General features: G+C 46.4%; 1 protein-coding gene across 2 annotated transcripts in view; it reads left to right on the forward strand.

Moving 5' to 3' along the window:
- Window positions 1-19,386, forward strand: part of ALPK3 (alpha kinase 3) — a gene marked incomplete at its 5' end in the record, with an annotated part of 58,332 nt that extends 38,946 nt beyond the window's left edge. Inside the window, 9 exons of one of the 2 annotated variants that reach the window (XM_079126788.1) lie at window positions 5,352-7,422; window positions 8,425-8,572; window positions 8,937-9,064; window positions 9,214-9,249; window positions 11,572-11,852; window positions 12,497-12,585; window positions 13,338-13,561; window positions 16,442-16,490; window positions 17,021-19,386. In XM_079126788.1, the coding sequence (XP_078982914.1) occupies window positions 5,352-7,422; window positions 8,425-8,572; window positions 8,937-9,064; window positions 9,214-9,249; window positions 11,572-11,852; window positions 12,497-12,585; window positions 13,338-13,561; window positions 16,442-16,490; window positions 17,021-17,366 (3,372 nt within the window). In that variant the 3' untranslated portion in view covers window positions 17,367-19,386. The remainder of the gene's footprint in view (window positions 1-5,351; window positions 7,423-8,424; window positions 8,573-8,936; window positions 9,065-9,213; window positions 9,250-11,571; window positions 11,853-12,496; window positions 12,586-13,337; window positions 13,562-16,441; window positions 16,491-17,020) is intronic. The other variant, XM_079126789.1, reaches the window with a different exon arrangement.
- Between the last annotated feature and the right edge of the window lie 283 nt (window positions 19,387-19,669).

Consider the following 19,669-nt stretch of genomic DNA (forward strand, 5'->3'; position numbering starts at 1 on the left):
AACTAGGTTTGCTCTGCTTACATAATATTTTTGTTTTTCAAAAATGTACTGTAGAGGGGCTGGGGTTGTGGCTCAGTGGTAGAGCATTGCCTAGCACATGTAAGGCACTGGGTTTGATCCTCAGCACCACATACAAATGTATAAATAAAATAAATGTATTATGTTCACCTACAACTAAGGGGGGGGGGAGAGAGAGAGAGAGAGAAATGCACCATAGATACACACACACACACACACACACACACACACCCTAGTGTTCAGAAGGGTCAACCCTTATAAGCAGTCAGTCATCCATTGGATATTTGTAATCTGAAAATCTGACTCTGGGCCTGTGCTGAGCCCTCTGCAGAGGGATAGAGTTCCCAGGTTAGCAGGTGACATATACATGAGACAAATAACTACCACACAGAATGAGGGTCTAATGATAGAATTAGGTACATTTGCTATGCATATATAGGTTAGGAAGCCAGTAATGCTATTTGAGGTCGAGGAGTGCTCTTGGAAAATCCTCAAAGAAGAGAAGAAACTTCCATGAAATCTTCAAGATCCTAAATGGATCTTCTCCAACTTGGCAAGGAGAAGTGTGAGAATATCTGGCAGAGAAAAAGCAGTTAAAAAATAGCACCAGTGCAGTTAGTTAGTGTCAGGTGGAGGGACCCTAGAGATGAACCTAGAGGGAGAGGTCTGGGACCCTTTCTGAAGGACAGGCCTCATTCATCACACAAGAGTTTATTCCTGGGCCTGGGGCTGTAGCTCAGTGGCAGAGTGCTTGCCTAGCATGTGTGAGGCACTGGGTTTGTTTGATCCTTAGCACCACATAAAAATAAACATATAAAATAAAGGCATGCAGTCCATCTACAACTACAAAAATTTTTTTTAAAAAGAGTTTATTCCCTTACTTATTTTCATTTTTAATTGAGTTTTTGTTGAATACATGCCACGCATATAGCATAAAATTTTATAAATACTTCCCTTTATCTGCCTCCACCATTGTTTCTTCTCCTGAAGTCAGTTGACAAAGATTGTCTTTTGGGTATCCTTTCCAGAGCTGTTTTCTTTGTGTACTAGTGTATTTTCTAGACAAGGTTTGAATGCTGTATTTTCTGCACCTTGCTTTATTTTATTTTATTTATTTTTGTAGTATTAGGGATTGAACCCCAGGGCACTCTACCACTGAGATACATCCCCAGCCCTTTTTATTTTTTATTTTGAAACAGGGTCTTGCTAACTTGCCCAGACCGATCTTAAACTTGTGATTCTCCTACTGAGAATCTGAATAGCTGGGGTGCACATAGCCTGCACCTTGCTTTGTTTTTTTCTCCCCAATACTGGGGATGGAACCCAGGGTTGCTCTACCACTGAGCTACACCCCCAACCCTTTTAATTTTTTATTTTGGGATAGGATCTCATTAAATTGCCCAGGCCTCAAACTTGCTCTCCTCCTACCTCAGCCTCCCAAGTAGCTGGGACTACAGGTATGCACCAGCACACCTGGCCACTTTGCTTTTTATTTGAATATTTGTTTGTACTATGGCTATATCATCGTTGTTTTAGTCCTATATTGATGAAAGTTATTTAATTTCTAGTCTTTTGCTATTATAAACTAAACTTCAGTGAATATTCTTGCATATTAGTCCGTTTACATCTGAAAATTTATCTGTAGAATCAATTCCTAGGACTGGAATTGTTGGGTTTAAGACCATAAATATTTTTAATTTTGAGGCTGGGGAGATAGCTCAGTTGGTAGAGCGCTCGCCTTGTAAGCACAAGACCCTGGGTTCAATCCCCAGCACCAAAAAAAAAAAAAAAAAATTTTTAATTTTAATAAATAATGTCACATTGCTATCTGTAGAAGCTGTATACCCAGGCTAACAGAGACTATTATTAACCTTCTTGCTCTTTTAGGAGGACTTTTAGGCTTTGTCCTATAAAGGACAGTAAGCCACTGAGAAGTTTATGTTGTTGTTTGTTCCTTTGTTTTTGTTTTGTAGTGCTGGGACTTGAACCCAGGGCCTCACGCATGCCAGGCAAGCACTCTACCACTGAGCCACATCCCCAGCCCCCACTGAGAGGTTTTTAAGCAGGGGAGTGTCACAGTCAGATTTATATTATGGAAAGATCACAGGCTGCAGTGAAGAAAAGAATTTAGATGAGGCAAAGATTAGAGTCATGGCTGCCCATCAGGAGGCTTTACAGTAGTCCAGTCACAGACACCATTGTGGGCGGCTCAAATGGGGCAGTTGGCAGTGGAAACAGAAGGGATGAATTTTGAGGTAACAGGGACATAGGCTCAAGGGCCTGATCAGGATGCATGAGTGAAGCAGGAGTGAAGTGAAGGCAGCTTTAATTAGGAGTCTTGGGAACAGCAGAAAGCAGGCTTGCGTGAGAAGTCACTACTGTAAATTTATAGATCCTAGAAAGTCAGTTAAAAGAAGGTCCCAATCTATTACTGATTGCTCTTTGTTGGCTCTAAGGCATATTTGGCTGTTAGTGTCTTCCTTGGTTGTCAGAGATATTCAGAAAATGAATTTTCCCATATTTATATCATTCATTCAAAATTCTATATTTAGTAAAGGAACTTTAAATTCTATACTTAATTTAAATGTGTTACATATATTTTAGAGTCTCATTAATGTGATGTTTGCTTTGATTTGTGTATGACTTTAAATTATAAATATTTGTATTAGTGATTTAATTTATAATTTGAATTTCATGTAATACAGTTAATTATTTGATCTGTTTAGTCAGTAACTAATTTTTTTACAATGAGCAATAACAAAGTGTTTATATGTTCTCCCCGCTTTTTTCCTGTTCACCTTCTATCTAATAGTTGCCAAACTTTCTATGTTAAGTGATTATCTTTGTGTAAATAGCCTATATTTCTGTTACTTGGATTCTCAGCTTTTAGTAATAGCCTTTTCCTAGCTTTTTGTTTTATTTTATTTTTTGTGGTACTGGGGATTGAACCTATGGATGCTCTAACAACTGAGCTACACCCCCAGCCCTTTGTATTTATTTATTTATTTTGAAATAGGGTCTCTCTAAGATGCTGAGGCTGGCCTCAAACTGGGTTTCCTCCTGCCTCAGCCTCCCAAGTTTTTGGGATTACAGGTGTGCACCACTGAGCCAGTTCATCTTGGCTTTAGTCTTGGCTCTATGTTAATATTATATGAGTATATTTAGTGCTTTCCATCAGTTCTTTTGCTGTGGCTTCCTTAATCACTTTTGGTTGACTGAAGCTTGTTTTCTAGTAGTTTCCTCAAGCAGTGCTCATGGAAATGATATTCTTAAGTCCTTGTATGTTCAAAAACAGATTTCTCAGCTTAGAACCTTTCAGTTTTCTTCAGGAGTGTATTTTTCATGGCATTTTTCTGAGATCTGCTGCCACAGGGCCCTTCCACTCTCCTGACCCTGTCTCTGCTGGACACTGCCCCCAGGTCTTCTGCTCAGCTCCCACCAGTCCTCCAGACCCTACAGCTGTTGTGTATGTGAAGTGCGTGGATTTATTGCCTCAGGAAGAGTCCCTCCTCTGCGGCATGTGTGTGTTTTTGTTGGCATATTCTGAGGTCGCCGAACCATATCACAATTCACCTGCTGATCTGCTTCTCTAGTGCCCCGCCCCCAGCAGCTTTGGTTCGTCCTCAGCCTATCAGTGTCTGCACGTATCTGCTTTTGGCAGCCTTATCCCTTTGTTTGTTTTCTGACACTATAGGTTTTATTTGCCTTATTTGCCTCTAGTTTCACTGACAGTAGAGTTTGCTTTAATCTTTTTTGTTTACTTTGTTGGTATCGGTGGTATCCAGGAGGAAAAGAGGCAAGTTACTGACTTATGCCACTATATTAAGGCAGTTAGTCCTTAATTTTATGTATGTATGTATGTATGTATGTATATTGGTAATACTGAGGATTGAATCCAGGGCCTCAAACTTGCTAGGCCTGAGCTACATCTACAGTCCTATTTAAATTTTATTTGAGACAGGGTCTTGCTAAATTGCCCAGGCTGGTCTCCAACTGGGGATCCTGCCTTAACCTTCTGAATTGCTGGAATTACAGGGTGGCACCCCACCCTGCCATGCCCAACCCTTAATTATATTTAAATGTGTGGCATTATGGTACAAGAGCAAAGAAAATGGGGTTTGGAACTAGATACACCTAGCTTCTAATCTAAACTCTGCCACTTACTATCTAAAGATGAACAAATCACATCCCTTCTTTGACTGTCATTCTTCTCATCTCTAAAATGGGGATAATGCTCTTAAGAATTTCCCATCGTGGGTGAGCATGGTGGTGCATGCCTGTGATCCTAGCAACTCAGGAGGCCAAGGCAGGAGGATCACAAGTTGGAAGCCAGCCTCAACAATTTAGCAAGGCCCTGAGCAACTTAGCAAGACCCTGTCTCAAAATAAAAAATGAAAAGAGCTGGGAATGTGACTAAGTTGTTAAGTGTCCCTGGGTTCAATCCCCAGTACCAAAAAGAAAAAAAAGAAGAAGAAGAAGAATTTCCCATCGTTATGCAGAGTAAAGTCTCTGCAAATAGTAGGTGTTCCAAAGGTAACATTACAGTGTTTCATTGATTGTTTTTTTTTTGGCGGGGTACTGGGGATTGAACTCAGGGGCACTCAACCACTGAGTCACATCCCCAGCCCTATTTTGTATTTTATTTAGAGACAGGGCCTCAATGAGTTGCTTAGTGCCTCACCATTGCTGAGGCTGACTTTGAACTAGAGATCCTCCAGTCTCAGCCTTCTGAGCCACTGAGATTATAGGCAAGTGCCACCGTGCCCAGTTGTTCATTGATTTCTTGACACAGATGCCATTCATAGTTCCATTGATTCTGTTTGGATGGTTATCTGTTTATTACCATGTGCCCAATGTCCCTGGTAGATGCTGTCATTGAGGCATTATCAAAACACAGTTTAGCACACTCCCACTTCACTTATAAGTCTATCTAGGGTAATCAGTACATCAGAGAAGAAAAGATTGATAGCTCTGGGAACCCTGGGAAGAGGTCACTCTCCTCCACATGGCAGGACTGAGGGTGGGAGCCCTCATGAGCAGGGTCTTTAAGGCAAGGCAGAATTTTTTCAGGGAGACGTCAAAAGGGCGGAGCTGGCCTGGATCCTGGAGAGTCCCTAGTCTGGGTTCTGGGATCAAGGATTGTGGTGGGTGAGCATGGGGCTTTGGGACTTTGTCGTAGGTCTGCCTTCCAACTTCCAGCAGGCCTGAGAAACCAGGTGGTAGGATCTCCTTCAGAGCAGTTCTGTATAAGTCAGAGGAGGCCAGGATGCTATTTTTGAAGAGATCCTAGTGCATGTGCAGTTAAGTCTTTGCTTTTGTCCTTGTGTTCTCAGGTCCTGGAGTCTCAGGCAACCATGGCTCCTACCATATCTGCCAATAGTAACTCTGGTGTAGCCTCTGTTGGCTGTAGCACCTCTGGAAGTCAAGGTATCATCGAACCCATGGATACAGAAACCCAGGAGCATGGGAGAACATCTGCTGATGGAAGAACTGGAGGCAAGACAGATGGAAAGATGTGGGCAGATGGGAAGACCCAGGGAGACAGAACACAAGCAGCCCAGAGGACACAGGCAGACAGGAAGACACAGGTGGATTTTGTGACACAAGAAAGTGAGAGGTTACAATTAGACAGGAACTTGGAGAAGGATGTGGTGACACAGAGAAGGGTGGAGACACAGGTAGAAAGGACACAGGCAGATGAAAGGACGCAGAAAGGCAGAAAGGCACAGGCAGGTGGGACAATACGGGAAGACACAAGGATGCAGGAAGAAAAGGGGACACAGTCAGCCAGTATTCCTGCAGCCATCAAAAACCAATCAGAGCATCGGGCTGTGACTAGCCTTAACCCACCATCCAGAGCCTCTAAACTTCCACCTTCAGAGCATCCTAGGTCTTCTCAGATTATGGAATGTTTTGCACAGACCCCAGAAACATCTTGTAACCTAGAAAAACCTGGCATCATGGTCAGATCTGAGGACCCAGCAGTAACAGCCTCCAGGAACCATCAGGATATTGCATTGGATCCCCTGTCCGAGAATCTCGGGCACCCAGCAAAGATGCCTGCTAAGGAGAACCTGGAACAGGGGGGAGGAGAGAGATGTCAAGGGCCAGAGTGGTCAGGCCTGGTCAAGGCCAAGCCAGAGGACAACGTGCTCCAGTACCCCAAGGAGCAATGGCCAGGGGATGTGCTGGGTGTGGATTTGGGTGGCTCAAGCCTGGAGGTACCCACCATGCCCTCTCTTCCTGGGACTGAGGAGGGGCTGCACAGTACCCTGACCTCTCAGCATATGAGCTCAAGTGCTTTCCTGTCCTCTGGAGATCAGTCCTTGCTGAGTTCTGCCCCCACACAGCACCTGGGGTTGAAGCCCCTCACTCACAGTCACACAGCAGAAGCCATGGCCACCAGTGCTGAGGGGGCCTGTGCCAAGGAGCCAGATATGGAGGGGAGGCCCCCAGGACCCCGGAGCTGTGATCCTGGCCTCATAGATTCTTTGAAGAACTACCTACTTTTGCTGCTAAAGCTATCCAGCACCCAGCCAAGTGAAGCAGAGGCCCAGTCCCAGGCGGGGGCTGCCGTGGGAAGTCTGGAGCCCACATCCACTCTGGCCCCCACTGTGGAAGTAGCTGGGCTGAGTCCCCGGACGTCAAGACGCATCCTGGAGCGTGTGGAGAACAATCATCTGGTGCAGAGTGCACAGACCCTACTGCTGAGCCCCTGTACCTCCCGTCGCCTCACCGGCCTCCTGGACCGTGAGGTGCAGGCTGGCCAGCAGGCCCTGGCTGCTGCCCAGGGCTTCCGGGCTTCCAACCCACTCACTGTCCCCACCATTGTGGTGGGCGAGGAGGGCTCTGGGCTGACCTCAGAAGGTTCCGGTGTAGGTGAGGGAGAGGTTTCCCTTGAGGGGCCTGGCCTCTGGGGAACCTCCCAGGAGAGTGGCGTGGGCGGGCTATTGGGGGAGGGGGGCAGGCAGGAGACAGAGGGCAGAACCCAGGAGCCCTTCCCCGAGGAGGAGGTCCCAGGGGAGGCTCTAACAGGTCTCCCCGCAGCTACACCTGAGGAACTGGCTCTGGGGGCCCGAAGGAAAAGATTTCTCCCTAAGGTCAGAGCTTCAGGAGATGGAGAGGCAACCAAGCCTGAAGAAAGGGAGAGCCCTAGTGTTTCTCCCCGGGGTTCCAGAAAGAGCCTGACACCTGGGTCTCCAGGGACTCCAGGGCGGGAGAGACGCTCCCCTACCCAGGGCAGGAAGGTGGGCATGTTGGAGGTGCCTCGGGCAGAAGAGGAGTCAGCTGCAGGAGACCTGGGCTCCAGTCCCAAGGCCAGTGGTCAGGACACAGAGCCTGCCCTGGATGAAGGCAAGCAGGAAGCTGTGGCCAAGCCCAAGAAAGCCAAAGACCTGCTAAAAGGTAAGCAACGGAAAGGGTGGAAGAAGGCCTCCAGAAAATTTCAGAGAGGCTCTGCTACTCACAGCAATACCCTGCAAGGGATAGCACGTCCCTACTAGGGATTTACAGATCATGTTCTTTTTTCATTATCTATCTATCTATCTATCTATCTATCTATCTATCTATCTATCTATCTATCTATCTATCAGAAAGGGCTGGTCTAGCTGAACACAGTCGCCCATGCCTATAATCCCAGCTACTCAGGAGGCTGAGGCAGGAGGATCACAAGTTCAAGGCTAGCCTGGGCAACTTAGCAAGACCCTGTTTCAAAATAAAAATGAAACAGGCTGGGGATATAACTCAAGGGTAGAGTGATTCGGGGTTCAATCCCCAGTACCATAGATAGGTAGAGAGAGAGAGAGAGAGAGAGAAATAGATAGATAGATAGATAGATAGATAGATAGATAGATAGATAGATAGATAGATAGATAGAAAGACCTGGCTCTTATCTTGGCTCCTTATTCCTGCAAAATGGAGACAATAATATGCAGTGCTGACCTTATAACATTGTGACGTAGATACATCAAGGACTTAGCACCCTGCCTGGCTTCAATTGTGTCCTCCCTCCACCATCACAAGCACCTCTTTACAGATTTGGTTCATGTTTGCAAAGTAGTGGAGAAGGATTCAGATGCAGGTATCTGGAGTTAGGGACCCAAAATGCACACTGAAGATCCTCTCTGTGTGGCTGTTTTTGTCCTCCTCTTTGAGGATCTCTTTAACCTATGATGAGGTGGAGTTGTGGGTTCACTCTAGTTAAGATGCGTGCTCTGGGAGTTGGGGCAGGTGGGAGGCTACTCCGGCTATGAAGTTGTGGGTTTGTGTGGAGACTAGAATTCTGTTTTCACCTTGCCTGTTCTACCAAGGAGGCCCAGGAAGCAGGGGTCTGGCCAGAGAGGGCACAAGATGCAGCGGGGAGCAGGGGATATGGCCCCTTCCTCTTAACTGGGTTCTGGCTCTCAGCCCCACAGGTGATTCGGAAGATTCGGGTGGAGCAATTTCCTGATGCCTCGGGTAGCCTGAAGCTCTGGTGCCAGTTTTTCAACATTCTTAGTGACTCAGTCCTGACTTGGGCCAAGGATCAGCGCCCAGTGGGCGAGGTGGGCAGGAGGTATGTAACCTGTATACCACATGCAATGCATCTGGCTCACTAATTATAATAAGCATGTTGGGTATTGTCCTAATGCTTTGAATCCACACCTCATTTAATTTCCACAATAACCCTATGAAGAGATTTCTGTTATTCCCATAGTAGAGATTAGGAAATTGAGGCTTAGAAGTCTTAAGTCACACAACTGATAGGTGTCACAACTGCAAATCAGACCTGCATGATCCAGGATCAGTTCTTGACCATGGAACCTCTTACTGCCTCCCAAGGGCTCCCAGAGCTGTGTTCACAGCAGCTCCTGAGAGTGGGGTTGAAGGCCCTGTGTCACTCTGATGGCCCTCATGAGAAGGGTCTCCATTCTCTGCAGTGCAGGGGATGAGGGACCTGCGGCCCTGGCCATAGTGCAGGCATCCCCGGTAGACTGCGGCGTGTATCGATGCACCATTCACAACGAGCACGGCTCCGCTTCCACTGACTTCTGCCTCAGCCCTGAGGGTGAGTGTGCCCTGTGGGGTGGGGAAGGGGTTCTGCCCGGCCTGGCTCCTGCAGGGTTGGGAGTGGGGTAGTCACCAGTGCAAAGTCCACACAGGGTCTGGGTGGACCAGTCTGAAGGCAGCAGCTTCCTCTTCTTTTTCTCTACATAGTGTTGTCTGGATTCGTCTCCAGGGAGGAAGGTGAAGGTATGTGGCCCTTCTGGGGGAGGATGGGAGGGTGTTCCTGTCACCCCTGCCCTCTATAGGGAGGATCTTCAGTAAGGGCTGGGCTCCTGCCTTTTGCCACCCAGTTCAGGATATGACTGGGGAAGAATGGTGGCAGGGAACTCCTGTTTCAAAAGGCTATGGTGGAGGAACTGGCTAAGGAGGACAATTCCACCAGGATTTAATTCAACCCTGGGCTCTCCACCTATGTCAGTGTCCTTGATCAAGAGTAGGATTGACCACCAGGGCATGTCTTATCCTGCCAGCTCCCCACCCAGAGTTTCTCACCATGCTCTGTGGGTTCCTGCATTAGATTCACACAGGGAGCCTGCTAAAAATGCAGCTTCTTGGCCCCCACAGCAGACATCCTTAAAGCCTAGGAAGGACCTAGGAGCACTGCATTTGGTGATGGTGAGACACCCACAAAGCGTAACAAACATTTCAAAGGCTCAGAAATCAGGGGGAGGGTCCATATTGCTCCTGTAAGACTTGCACTAAGGCTTGGGCCCAGGAAAGTACGAGTGATGGAGACATTCAAGGAACTTCAGATGCATTAATTCCTTCATTCATTCCACCACATTTGAATATATGTTCACCCAACAAGTTTCTTTGTTCAGTTATCAAATAATTTTAAAAAAATTTTTTATGGTGCCAGGGATTGAACAGAAGACCTTGAGCATGCTAGGCAAGCCCTTGACCCCTGAGCTGATCCCCAGTCCTGATCTATCCCTTTTAAAATTAAAACCCTAACCCTAATCCCAGCTACTCAGGAGGCTGAAGCAGGAGGATCACAAATTTGAGGCGTAGGCAACTTAGCAAGCCCCTGTCTTAAAATAAGATTTTTAAAAAGGGCTGGGATATAGCTCAGTGGTAGAAAGCTTGCCTAATGTGTGAGATGTGAGACCCTGGGTTCAACCCCCAGCACCACCAAAAAAAAAAAAAAAATATTCTGACTCAACCCCCTTTATTATCTTGGGGTTTTAGCAGTCACTAACTATTGTCTAAATTTAATAGCTAGAATTTTTCTGTATGATTATTTGCTTATCCTGATACATACAGATCCAGAAGGAAATGAAGAATAAGTACTTGAGTTTGCCCTTCCCTGTGTCCTTTTGACAAGTCTCCAATAGTAGGGTTTTTTTTTTTTTTTTTTCTTTTCTTTACTCAGTTATGGGAATTGAATGGAGTGCAAGCCCTCTACTGATGTGCTACATCTCCAACCCCTTTTAAAAATCTTATTTTGAGCCAGGCATGGTGACGCACACCTGTTATCCCAGCATCTTGGGAGCTAAGGCAGGAGGATTGCAAGTTCAAAGCCAGTCTTAGCAATTTAGCAAGGCCCTAAATCTTAGAGAGACCCTGTCTCAAAATATTAAAAAAGGTTAGACACATCAATGTTTATAGGAACTCAATTCGCAATAGCTATTGTGGAACCAACCTAGATGCTCTTTGATAGATGAATGGATAAAGAAATGGTGGTATATATATACACAATAGAATATTACTCAGTCATAAAGAAGAATAAAATGATGGCATTTGCAGGAGATGTGACTCAGTGGTTAAGTGCCCCTGGGTTAAATCTGTGGTACAAAAAGAAAAAAGAAAAAACCAATAATAATCTTATTTTGAGACAGAATCTTGCTAAGTTGTCCAGGCCTCAAATTTGTGATCCTCCTGCCTCCCAGTCACTGGGATTTATAGGCATGTGCCACTGTGCCCAGCTTCCAGTAGTTTTTGACAGCTTTCTTGTTTTCTGGTTTCACAGAATATTTCAGATCTATCCTGTGCACTTCCAACTAAGTGCTACAGTCTACCATTTCTTTAGGGAGCTCTGGTTCCTTTTGGTGGGAAATGGTCTTTAGCAATCACAATCTGAGCATTAGGGGTGCTCACTGCTACTGGATTGGTCCTGAAAACTTTTTATTTCATCAAACAGGTTGGTTAAGGTGGAATCTTTATTCATTTGGTCAAAACACCTAATTCTAGAGCAAAGTAATTCTGGTATTCTGTATTGACTGCTACTGGCAAAAGAACACCCCTGCCTTCTGAGGATACTTGCTGAGCTCTTACTGTATGATGGGTACCATACAAGACTATTGATGACAAGGGTTGAATCAGATACGATTTCTGCCCCAAGCAGCTTTCAGTCTGGTGGGGGCCTCAAGACCACCAAGAGCAATTATGAACAGAAAGGGAGCACAGAGGTGGACAGGTGGGAGGCTGGTCTGTCCTTTTCATCCCTGTGGAGCCCTCGTTGTTCAGACAGGGTCTTCTAGTTTCCACATTTCTCCTGTTCCCCTTCAGTTGGAGAAGAGATTGAGATGACCCCCATGGTGTTTGCTAAGGGTCTGGCTGACTCTGGCTGCTGGGGGGACAAGCTCTTTGGGCGACTGGTGAGTGAGGAACTCCGAGGGGATGGACATGGGTGTAACCTTCGGAAGGCCTCCCAGGCCAAGGTCATCTACGGGCTGGAACCCATCTTTGAGTCAGGCCGCACATGCATCATCAAGGTGTCCAGCCTGCTGGTGTTTGGGCCCAGCAGTGAGACTTCTCTCCTGGGCAGAAACTACGATGTCACCATTCAGGTATTACTTCTTGTCACTGTACTGTCTCACCTCCTCTCCTTTCCCAGTCCCGTTGGGAAGCCCAATGTGGGAACAGAAGCCATCTCAATATCAGTCTTATGAGGTTCCTATAATGACCCTAGAGGGGAAGCTAAGATATAGCCTGGAATCTAGACATGACCTCAGAGAACATGAGAGCTTCAAAAACCATTTGGCACCTAGTTTAAAAAAAAAAAAAAAAAAAAATATATATATATATATATGAAAAAAAATATATATATTTTTCAGTAGAAATTTCAGTAAAAATTTCAGTAGAAATTTTTCCCCCTGCTTCAAACCCGATCTCTCGTAGAGGTCTTATTTACATGGGAGATAAAAAAGGAATGATGTGGATAGGGAGGATAGTCTACCCTTTTTTCCATTGAGGGGCCCCAGGGACACTGCCACCTGGCATTAAGGCTCCAAGAAACAGTTCAGAAACATTCTGAAAGCCTCAATTTGAAAAAAGTCCATAGCCCTTGTTATTCAAATGAGAAGATGAGTCACAGAGAAAGGAGCAGGAAGGAGTGAGCCCACTGTACCCCAGGGTTGGCATTCCCCTGGAGTCCCTTGGCAGAGCTGGGGAACTTCCTTGTTGATTAGATTTGGTTTCCTCTAATCCACAGGGGTGCAAGATCCAGAACATGAGCAGGGAGTACTGTAAAATCTTCGCAGCTGAAGCTCGGGCATCACCTGGCTTTGGAGAGGTGCCTGAGTAAGTGCATGGGAAGTGGGGACATGCAGTGTGTGGAGCTGTTGCCTCACAGTTATGCAAAGACAGTGATTTCCCAGCCCCCCATGGGGCATCCTGTGGCCAGGTGCAAATAGGCTCATACTACCCCATGCTCAGCTCAAAGGTCCTACAATATCTAGAAATGAAGACTTCAAGATTCACTCTCCACTTGAGAAAAGTCTCTGGTTGAGTCTCCTCCCACCTATCCTAATTCCCCACCTTTTAACCCAATATTTACCTATTGTAACTTATGCATAGCAGATTCTGGGTCTCTGTGGAAGATGTGGGGTGGGCTAAGCTAAACAAACTGGTCAGGACTCTCCCATGTGTGCAGGAGGGTTAGTGTAGACTTCTGTAGGAGTCAGCTGTGAGTGATAATTGTTTCTGTTCTGAGACTTGAACTCTGACCCTTGCACATCTGGGGTTTGACTGGTATTGAGCCATGATTTGTTTGAATCCTCTCTGGAGGTAACTTTTCTGTCTGACACATACTGGCCTTAGCCCTTGCCCAAGCACAGTCAACCTGGGACCATAGCACGGTTTGGTTCTGGTCCCACTGATCACAGAGAATAGACAAGACTCTGATGTCAGTGGCCTCCATTTCCTTTCTTGAACTCAGGATGGAGCCTTTGGGAAAGACCCTCCTTTTAGAATCAATAATATAGAATGGGGTTGGAGGGATGCGCTCTCTGGGGCCACACATGCTGCTTACTGCAGAGTTCCACTATGTTTAGGATCATCCCACTCTATCTGATCTACCGGCCTGCCAACAATATCCCATATGCTACCCTGGAGGAGGACCTGGGCAAGCCCCTGGAGTCTTACTGTTCCCGGGAATGGGGCTGTGCTGGGGCTCCAGTAGCATCTAGCAACTCTGAAGCCTTGCAGAAATGCCAGACCTTTCAGCACTGGCTGTATCAGTGGACAAATGGCAGCTTCCTTGTCACAGATTTGGCAGGTATGAGGGTGTGAGGATGCACAGGTGCATGGATATAAAAGCATGCAGAGAAGGCAGAACTGTAGTGCATGTTTGATAGTTTACAAAGCATGTTTGTATCTCTTCTCCTTTGCTTTTCACAACAGTCTTATAATGTAGATTGGACAGGGAAAATTTTGCATGCAATCCTAATATACACCAGGCCCTCATTGTCACCCCATCTATAACTGCTGTTGCATTTAAAGGAGTCAAATCCGGGCCCACTAAAAGTTAAAAGAAATCTGTTTCAAGTAATGTTACATAGGATCTATTTCAAAACCCACAATTACCCTTTCTCTTTTCAAAACTTCCTATTACTGCAGCTTGGCTCTGGATTTTCTCACTCTCCAAACCTCCCAAACTATCTTCCATTCTAGTGCAATAGCTTTATTGTGACTTGTCCTCTTCCTCCATTTTTGTTAGCTTTTAAATAGAAGCCAATGTAGTCTGTTTGGCCTCCTTTTTTTTTTGCATCTATATGTGCCCATTACCCAGAAACTCCATAATAAAGGAAGGCCAAAAGCATAAATTCTCCTTCATTCTTTGACCAATTCTCTCCAGGCCAAGCTCTTTACCCAGAACTGGACAGGGGAGAAAAAAGAAAAAATGCTGTCTACAGTGGGAAGAGAGGTAGCTGGGAATATCGCACATTATTAAGTCTTGTCCCTGAGGCAAAAAGTGAGACCAGCCAGGCATTGTGGCACATGCTTATAATCCCAGAGACTCAGGAGGCTGAGGCAGTAGGATTGCAAGTTCAATGCCTGCCTGGATAACTTAGTGAGACCCTGTCTCAAAATAAAAAGCAAGGGCTGGGGATGTAGCTCAATGGTAAAAAGACTCTGGGTTCAATCCCAAGTATAATAAATAAATAAATAAATAGAATGAAATAAATAAATAAATAAAAGAGAGAAGACCAAGGGCAAGAGATATAAAATGGACTCCAAGTTGCTTTTCACTGGGTTAGTCTATACAATAATTATTGCGTATAGGAGGGGATTTGATAACATATCAAGCCATCACTATTCAACCTATTAAGTCACAAATGCATGCTTCCACTCTTCTATTCAATATTCATTAAATATTGGGGAGATAAAAGATAAATTGGTAATAGTCACTGTCTTCAAGAAGCTGTGAGAAATAGTTTCTGCCATGAAATGATAACATGGTGTCATAGGACACCATGACTTTGGAGTCAGAATAGTTTAAGTCCAGACCCCATTGCCCCATTGCTTTTTCTGCTTCTCAAAGAAGAAAATCAAAGCTCAGACAGGTTAGGTCTTTTAATTTCCTTTCCCTCTCTAGGAATACTGTCTTCTTACCTGTTGTCAGGATTAAATGAGATCATATTTTGGAAAGCCTGCAAACTGAAATTCTGTGCAGTTGTGAGGGATCATTATAATGCAAAATGGAATGTGAGAAATACTGAATGAAATGAAAATAAATCGATATTTACTTCATAACAGCTGTGCTTCAGACACTGAGCTAGAGTCCTACATGTATTGTGATCTTCTCACCACCCCTGTAAGATGGGCATTATTGTTCTCTTTCACAGTTGCAGATTAGAGGATTATGTGACTTGGTAAATTCACATGACCTAGAAGTGAGAGAACTTTAGAACTGACTGGTTCTAAAACTAACACTTGTTCTACTCCATCATGTGATGGTCCTCAGCCCTGTTAGTGAAAGGCAGCCCCTTAGAAAAATGCTGAGCAGTTTGAAAATGGGAAAAGAGGATCACAAATCTAATACATGAATGCTTAGATACTAGGGTGGACTGAGAAGGGTGGAAAATTTTTCTCTCCGTCATCATTTGGCCAGGCTCTGTTTTTCCAAGGCTGTCTTGACCATCTGGCTTTCTGGAGCACTTGCCTGCTGCCTTTATGAGTAGGATAGAAGCCAGTTTTATCCAGTGATACCTTTCTGCTGGTCCACACCACACTTATCCTCTCACTCCCATCTTCTCTCTCTTGGATAGGCTACTACTCTAAGAGGAAGGAAGTGTTAGTCCAAAGCCAGAATCCAGTCCAGTTAGTGACCTGGTTTGATCTAGTAGAGGCAGGCTTACATAGCTGGAAGAGTTTGGGCTCTAGGAGTCAGGAAAACAGAACATTTACTTTGACTCACAATGATCATTGCATAATTAGTGCTCAGTTATTGAATGAATAAGTATGACTTGCCCAAGTCATTGAATTGAGCCTATTTTTTAAAAATGGGAAGATGACTAATTACCAGTGTGTTAGGTTTTTGTCACTGTGACCAAATACCTGACAGAAACAAAAAGTTTATTTTCACTCGTGGTTTCATGGTTGACCAATTCCATTGTTCTGGGCCTGAGATGAGGCAGAACATCATGGTGGAAGTGTATGGCAGAAGAGAGTTGCTTAACTCATGGCAGCAGGGAAACAGAAAGAGAGAGAGACAGACACAGAAGGACTGAGAACAAACTAAATCCTCCCAGGGAACACACTCAGTGACCTACTTCTTCTAAATAGGTACCACCTCCCAATAATCCATTCAAATTATTGATCCATCAAGTGGGTTGATCCATTGATGAGGTCAGTGCTCTCGTGATCCATCATTTCCTAAAAGCCCTACCTCTGGACATTGCTGCATCGGGGAACCAAGCTTTACCACATGAGCTGCTGAGGGACATTGCAGATCAAAACCATAACAATTAGTAATACAGAGGCCTGTGAACTGCCTGTGAGTCTGGCTGGTGGTGATGATTTTTGAGAGGATGCCTGAAGACCTGCCTCTAGTGAACTCTGGGAAGTTCCCATCTAAAGTGATGTCTATGCTAGAGACATGGAGGCCTAGGACCCAGCCAGGTTGCCATCAACCCTTGACTTTCTCTCTTTTCAGGGGTTGACTGGAAGATGACTGATGTTCAGATTGCTACCAAACTGCGAGGGTGAGTGGTTCTTGGGGATAGCACACTCTAGAGAGTCTTCTTAGGATGTTGTATATCCTAATTCCTTCTGATTCTCCATCCCTGAGGTGCTGGGCTTAGGGCCAAATGGTTCTAGTCACACCCATGGCCATGGGTAACACCCTAAGACCCCTGACCCCAGGTCTGGACTGGCACCTATAATTAATGCCCACATATATGTTCTCCTGCAATTCTGGGCCTTCAGGGACTCCTCTGCTCCTTCTCAATGCAGGTGGGAAAGAGTCCTGCAATTAGCCTGCTGACCTCAAGTCTGCATCAGTTTATATTTAAAAGGCAAACTCTCCTCACACCACAGGATGGCCCACAAGTGAATCCTGTGTGTCAAGGTGTAACGTGACCAGTTTTAAAATCAATATTTGGGATGCTGCCACCTGAAATAGCACCCAGGGGAATAGGGCAGGATGTACCCTGGTTGTGGCCACCCCAAAGTCAGCTCCCAAGGGCCTGTCACTTTGGGTGGGACCCACTCAGCTCTTACTGTTTGGCTGCAGATACCAAGGCCTCAAGGAGAGCTGTTTCCCTGCCCTGCTGGACCAGTTTGTCTCTTCCCACCAGTGCAACACCTACTGTGCAATGCTGGGGCTGAAACCCCTCAAGGGCCCTGAGACTACCCACCCTCAAGCCAAGGCCAAAGGCTCCAAGAGTCCATCTGCTGGCAGGAAGGGCCCCCAGCTGAGTCCTCAGCCCCAGAAGAAAGGCCTCCCTAGTCCTCAGGGCACCCGGAAGAGTGCTCCAAGCTCCAAGGCCACCTCTCAGGCCTCAGAGGCAGTCACTATCCAGTCATTGGGACAGCCTCCCATCCAAGATGGAGGCTCCAAGGCCCAGGGCATGCGGTAGCCCCAGCAGGAGGCTGGGAGCCTCCACCCAGCAGCAGACCAACCAGGAAGCAGCTTGAACCAGATGGAGACATTCTCAATACAGAACAAATCAGAGAAGGTGCCCTAAGGAGGCACTTCTTGGGGACCTCTCTGAGCAGCCTCTCCTCAGTCAACTCCTCATTGGATGGCTTTGGGCATGGCATACAGCCCATTGGCCTCTCCTGGTGCCATTGTCACCCAGGGCTTGCAGGCCTTAAGCAGGCCCCACCTCCAAGTGCCTGGAGATCTAGGCCCTTCTTGAAGTTTACACATGCCACTGCTGGAGGCTTCCCCAAGTCCCCTGCATGATTTCTGTACCCTGACCCCTTGTCCCAGCCAAACCCTGAAATGAATGTTGTACTCTGGGGGCCTGGGGGCCAACATTTGCTGTTTTGCCCATTTGGCCCCTATCTCTTCCTGTCCTCAGGGCTCCAGACTTTTCTCTGTTGGGTCTGGCCTGGTGATTTTCAGGGTATCTTCTTCCAGCTACTTAGCTTGATTCATGCTAGCTTATCCTGCAACTAACTGTCCCTGAGCATGCACAGTGCTCAGGGCCCTTCCAGAGCCTGTCGTGTCCTTCTGCGGTGGTCTTTGATGATGTGTGCTCCTGCTCTTTCTTCCCATCACTTGGGCACTCATTCCCCTACTCCCATGCTCTCTTGTACCTCCATCCCAACCCCATTCTTTGAGTTGCAGCTGACTGCCCATCATCAATTCTTTGCTTGTCCCTTTGTCCCAGTCCTCCCCTAGCCCTGACCCCATGTCCAGTCCACCATTATTCAGGTGAGGCCCCGCCCCTCTGGTCTCTCCCTCCCTCTTAGTGCCCTCTTCCTCTACCTCTCCCAGAGTCTCTGCTCATGAGGTGAGACCTGGCATGAGGGTGCCAGCAGCAATAGCCAGAGGGAGAGTGTTGACTTTGAGGGGCCTCGGGTTTAATATTGAAAGGAGTGAGGTCACAGCAAGATTCGCATTCGCCTCTCAAAGGGATAAAGGGCTGGGGCTCTTCCTCATGGGGAAGTACGCGTGGGTATTCTAGGAAGGATCCGTTCACATGCTTGGGTGGAGTGTTCTCTACCTGGGAATTAGGACCCCTTGCCCCCAACCATTAGCTCTTGATCCTGGGGCTCCAGCTCTGGGCCCTCATGTATGGGCTTCTGAGGAAATTATGTGCTGGGCCCAACACCTGGGGCCCTTCCTGGACATCCCTCCTTGAGACCTGGAGTGGGGCAGGTCTGGAGCTAGCCTGTTCCCCTTGGAATGCAATAAAGGCAGCAACCGTGTGTCCTGCTTGCCCTCATCTGGTGTGGTTATAGTCAGGATCCCCTCTTCCCAGGTGGTCTATCTGAGGGTGTCTTATAGTTCCTGGGTCCACCGGAAAAACGAATCTACGTTTTGGCTCCTCGCCTGAAGTTCCAGCTCAGTCTTCTGTGGCCACAATTGGACAGTCTGTGCTAGTTGTACAACTGAGCTGATGGCTTGTGCCCCTTAGCAAGGTGTTTGGGGACTTAATGACTTTGGAATTGCACCTTTGTTTGGAAGAGGAACATGAAGGAAGGAACCTAGAAAGGAAGAACAGAGTTGGGGACTCTGCAGAAACTCCCTGTATCTCTGGCTGCCGTCATCACAGCAAGACTGGTCTGGATGTCAAGCAGCATCTGCCCCCCAGCTACTTGCCGACCCTTACATGCTTCTCAGTCCCACCTCACCTGACCCAGGGCCTTTCCTCGCCTGATGTTTCCCCCTCCATTCTGATGTTTTTAACTGCTCTACCTCCTTTATGCTCAGGTGGCTCCCGACTTCCTTCTCTTGCTCCAGTGGGCCCTTAGTTCTCCCAGCCTACATATCCAGCTTATTTTGGTGAACTGAGAGCTGGAATATTGTTCATCCATTTATTCATTTACCCATTCATTCAGCAGACATATAGTGAGCACCTACTTTATGCCAGCCCATATATGCTGGGAGGCAAAGATGTCTAGGCAGTCTCAGGAGAGAATGCCCATCCTTTAGGGTGCTTGAGTTTTGAGCAACAGAAATGAACTTGGACCAACTTAAGCAAAAGAAGGGTTCATGAAAAAAATGTTGGGGTAGTTCATGGAACCAAAAGAATAGTTGAACAATTTATTAGCCCTGGGGAGAGCAGGAGCCAGGGCAGCTCCAGTACTTGTCCCCAGGAGTCGTTGTTATTGGTCCCAGTGTCTCCCTCCACTCAGGATCCAAATTCCAGGTAAAAGAAGCTGGTCTGGAGCTCATGGCTTCACAGAATGAGAGAGACGCAGTTTCTCA

This window comes from Sciurus vulgaris, assembly GCF_902686455.1.
Source record: "Sciurus vulgaris genome assembly, chromosome: 2".
NCBI lineage: Eukaryota > Metazoa > Chordata > Mammalia > Rodentia > Sciuridae > Sciurus > Sciurus vulgaris.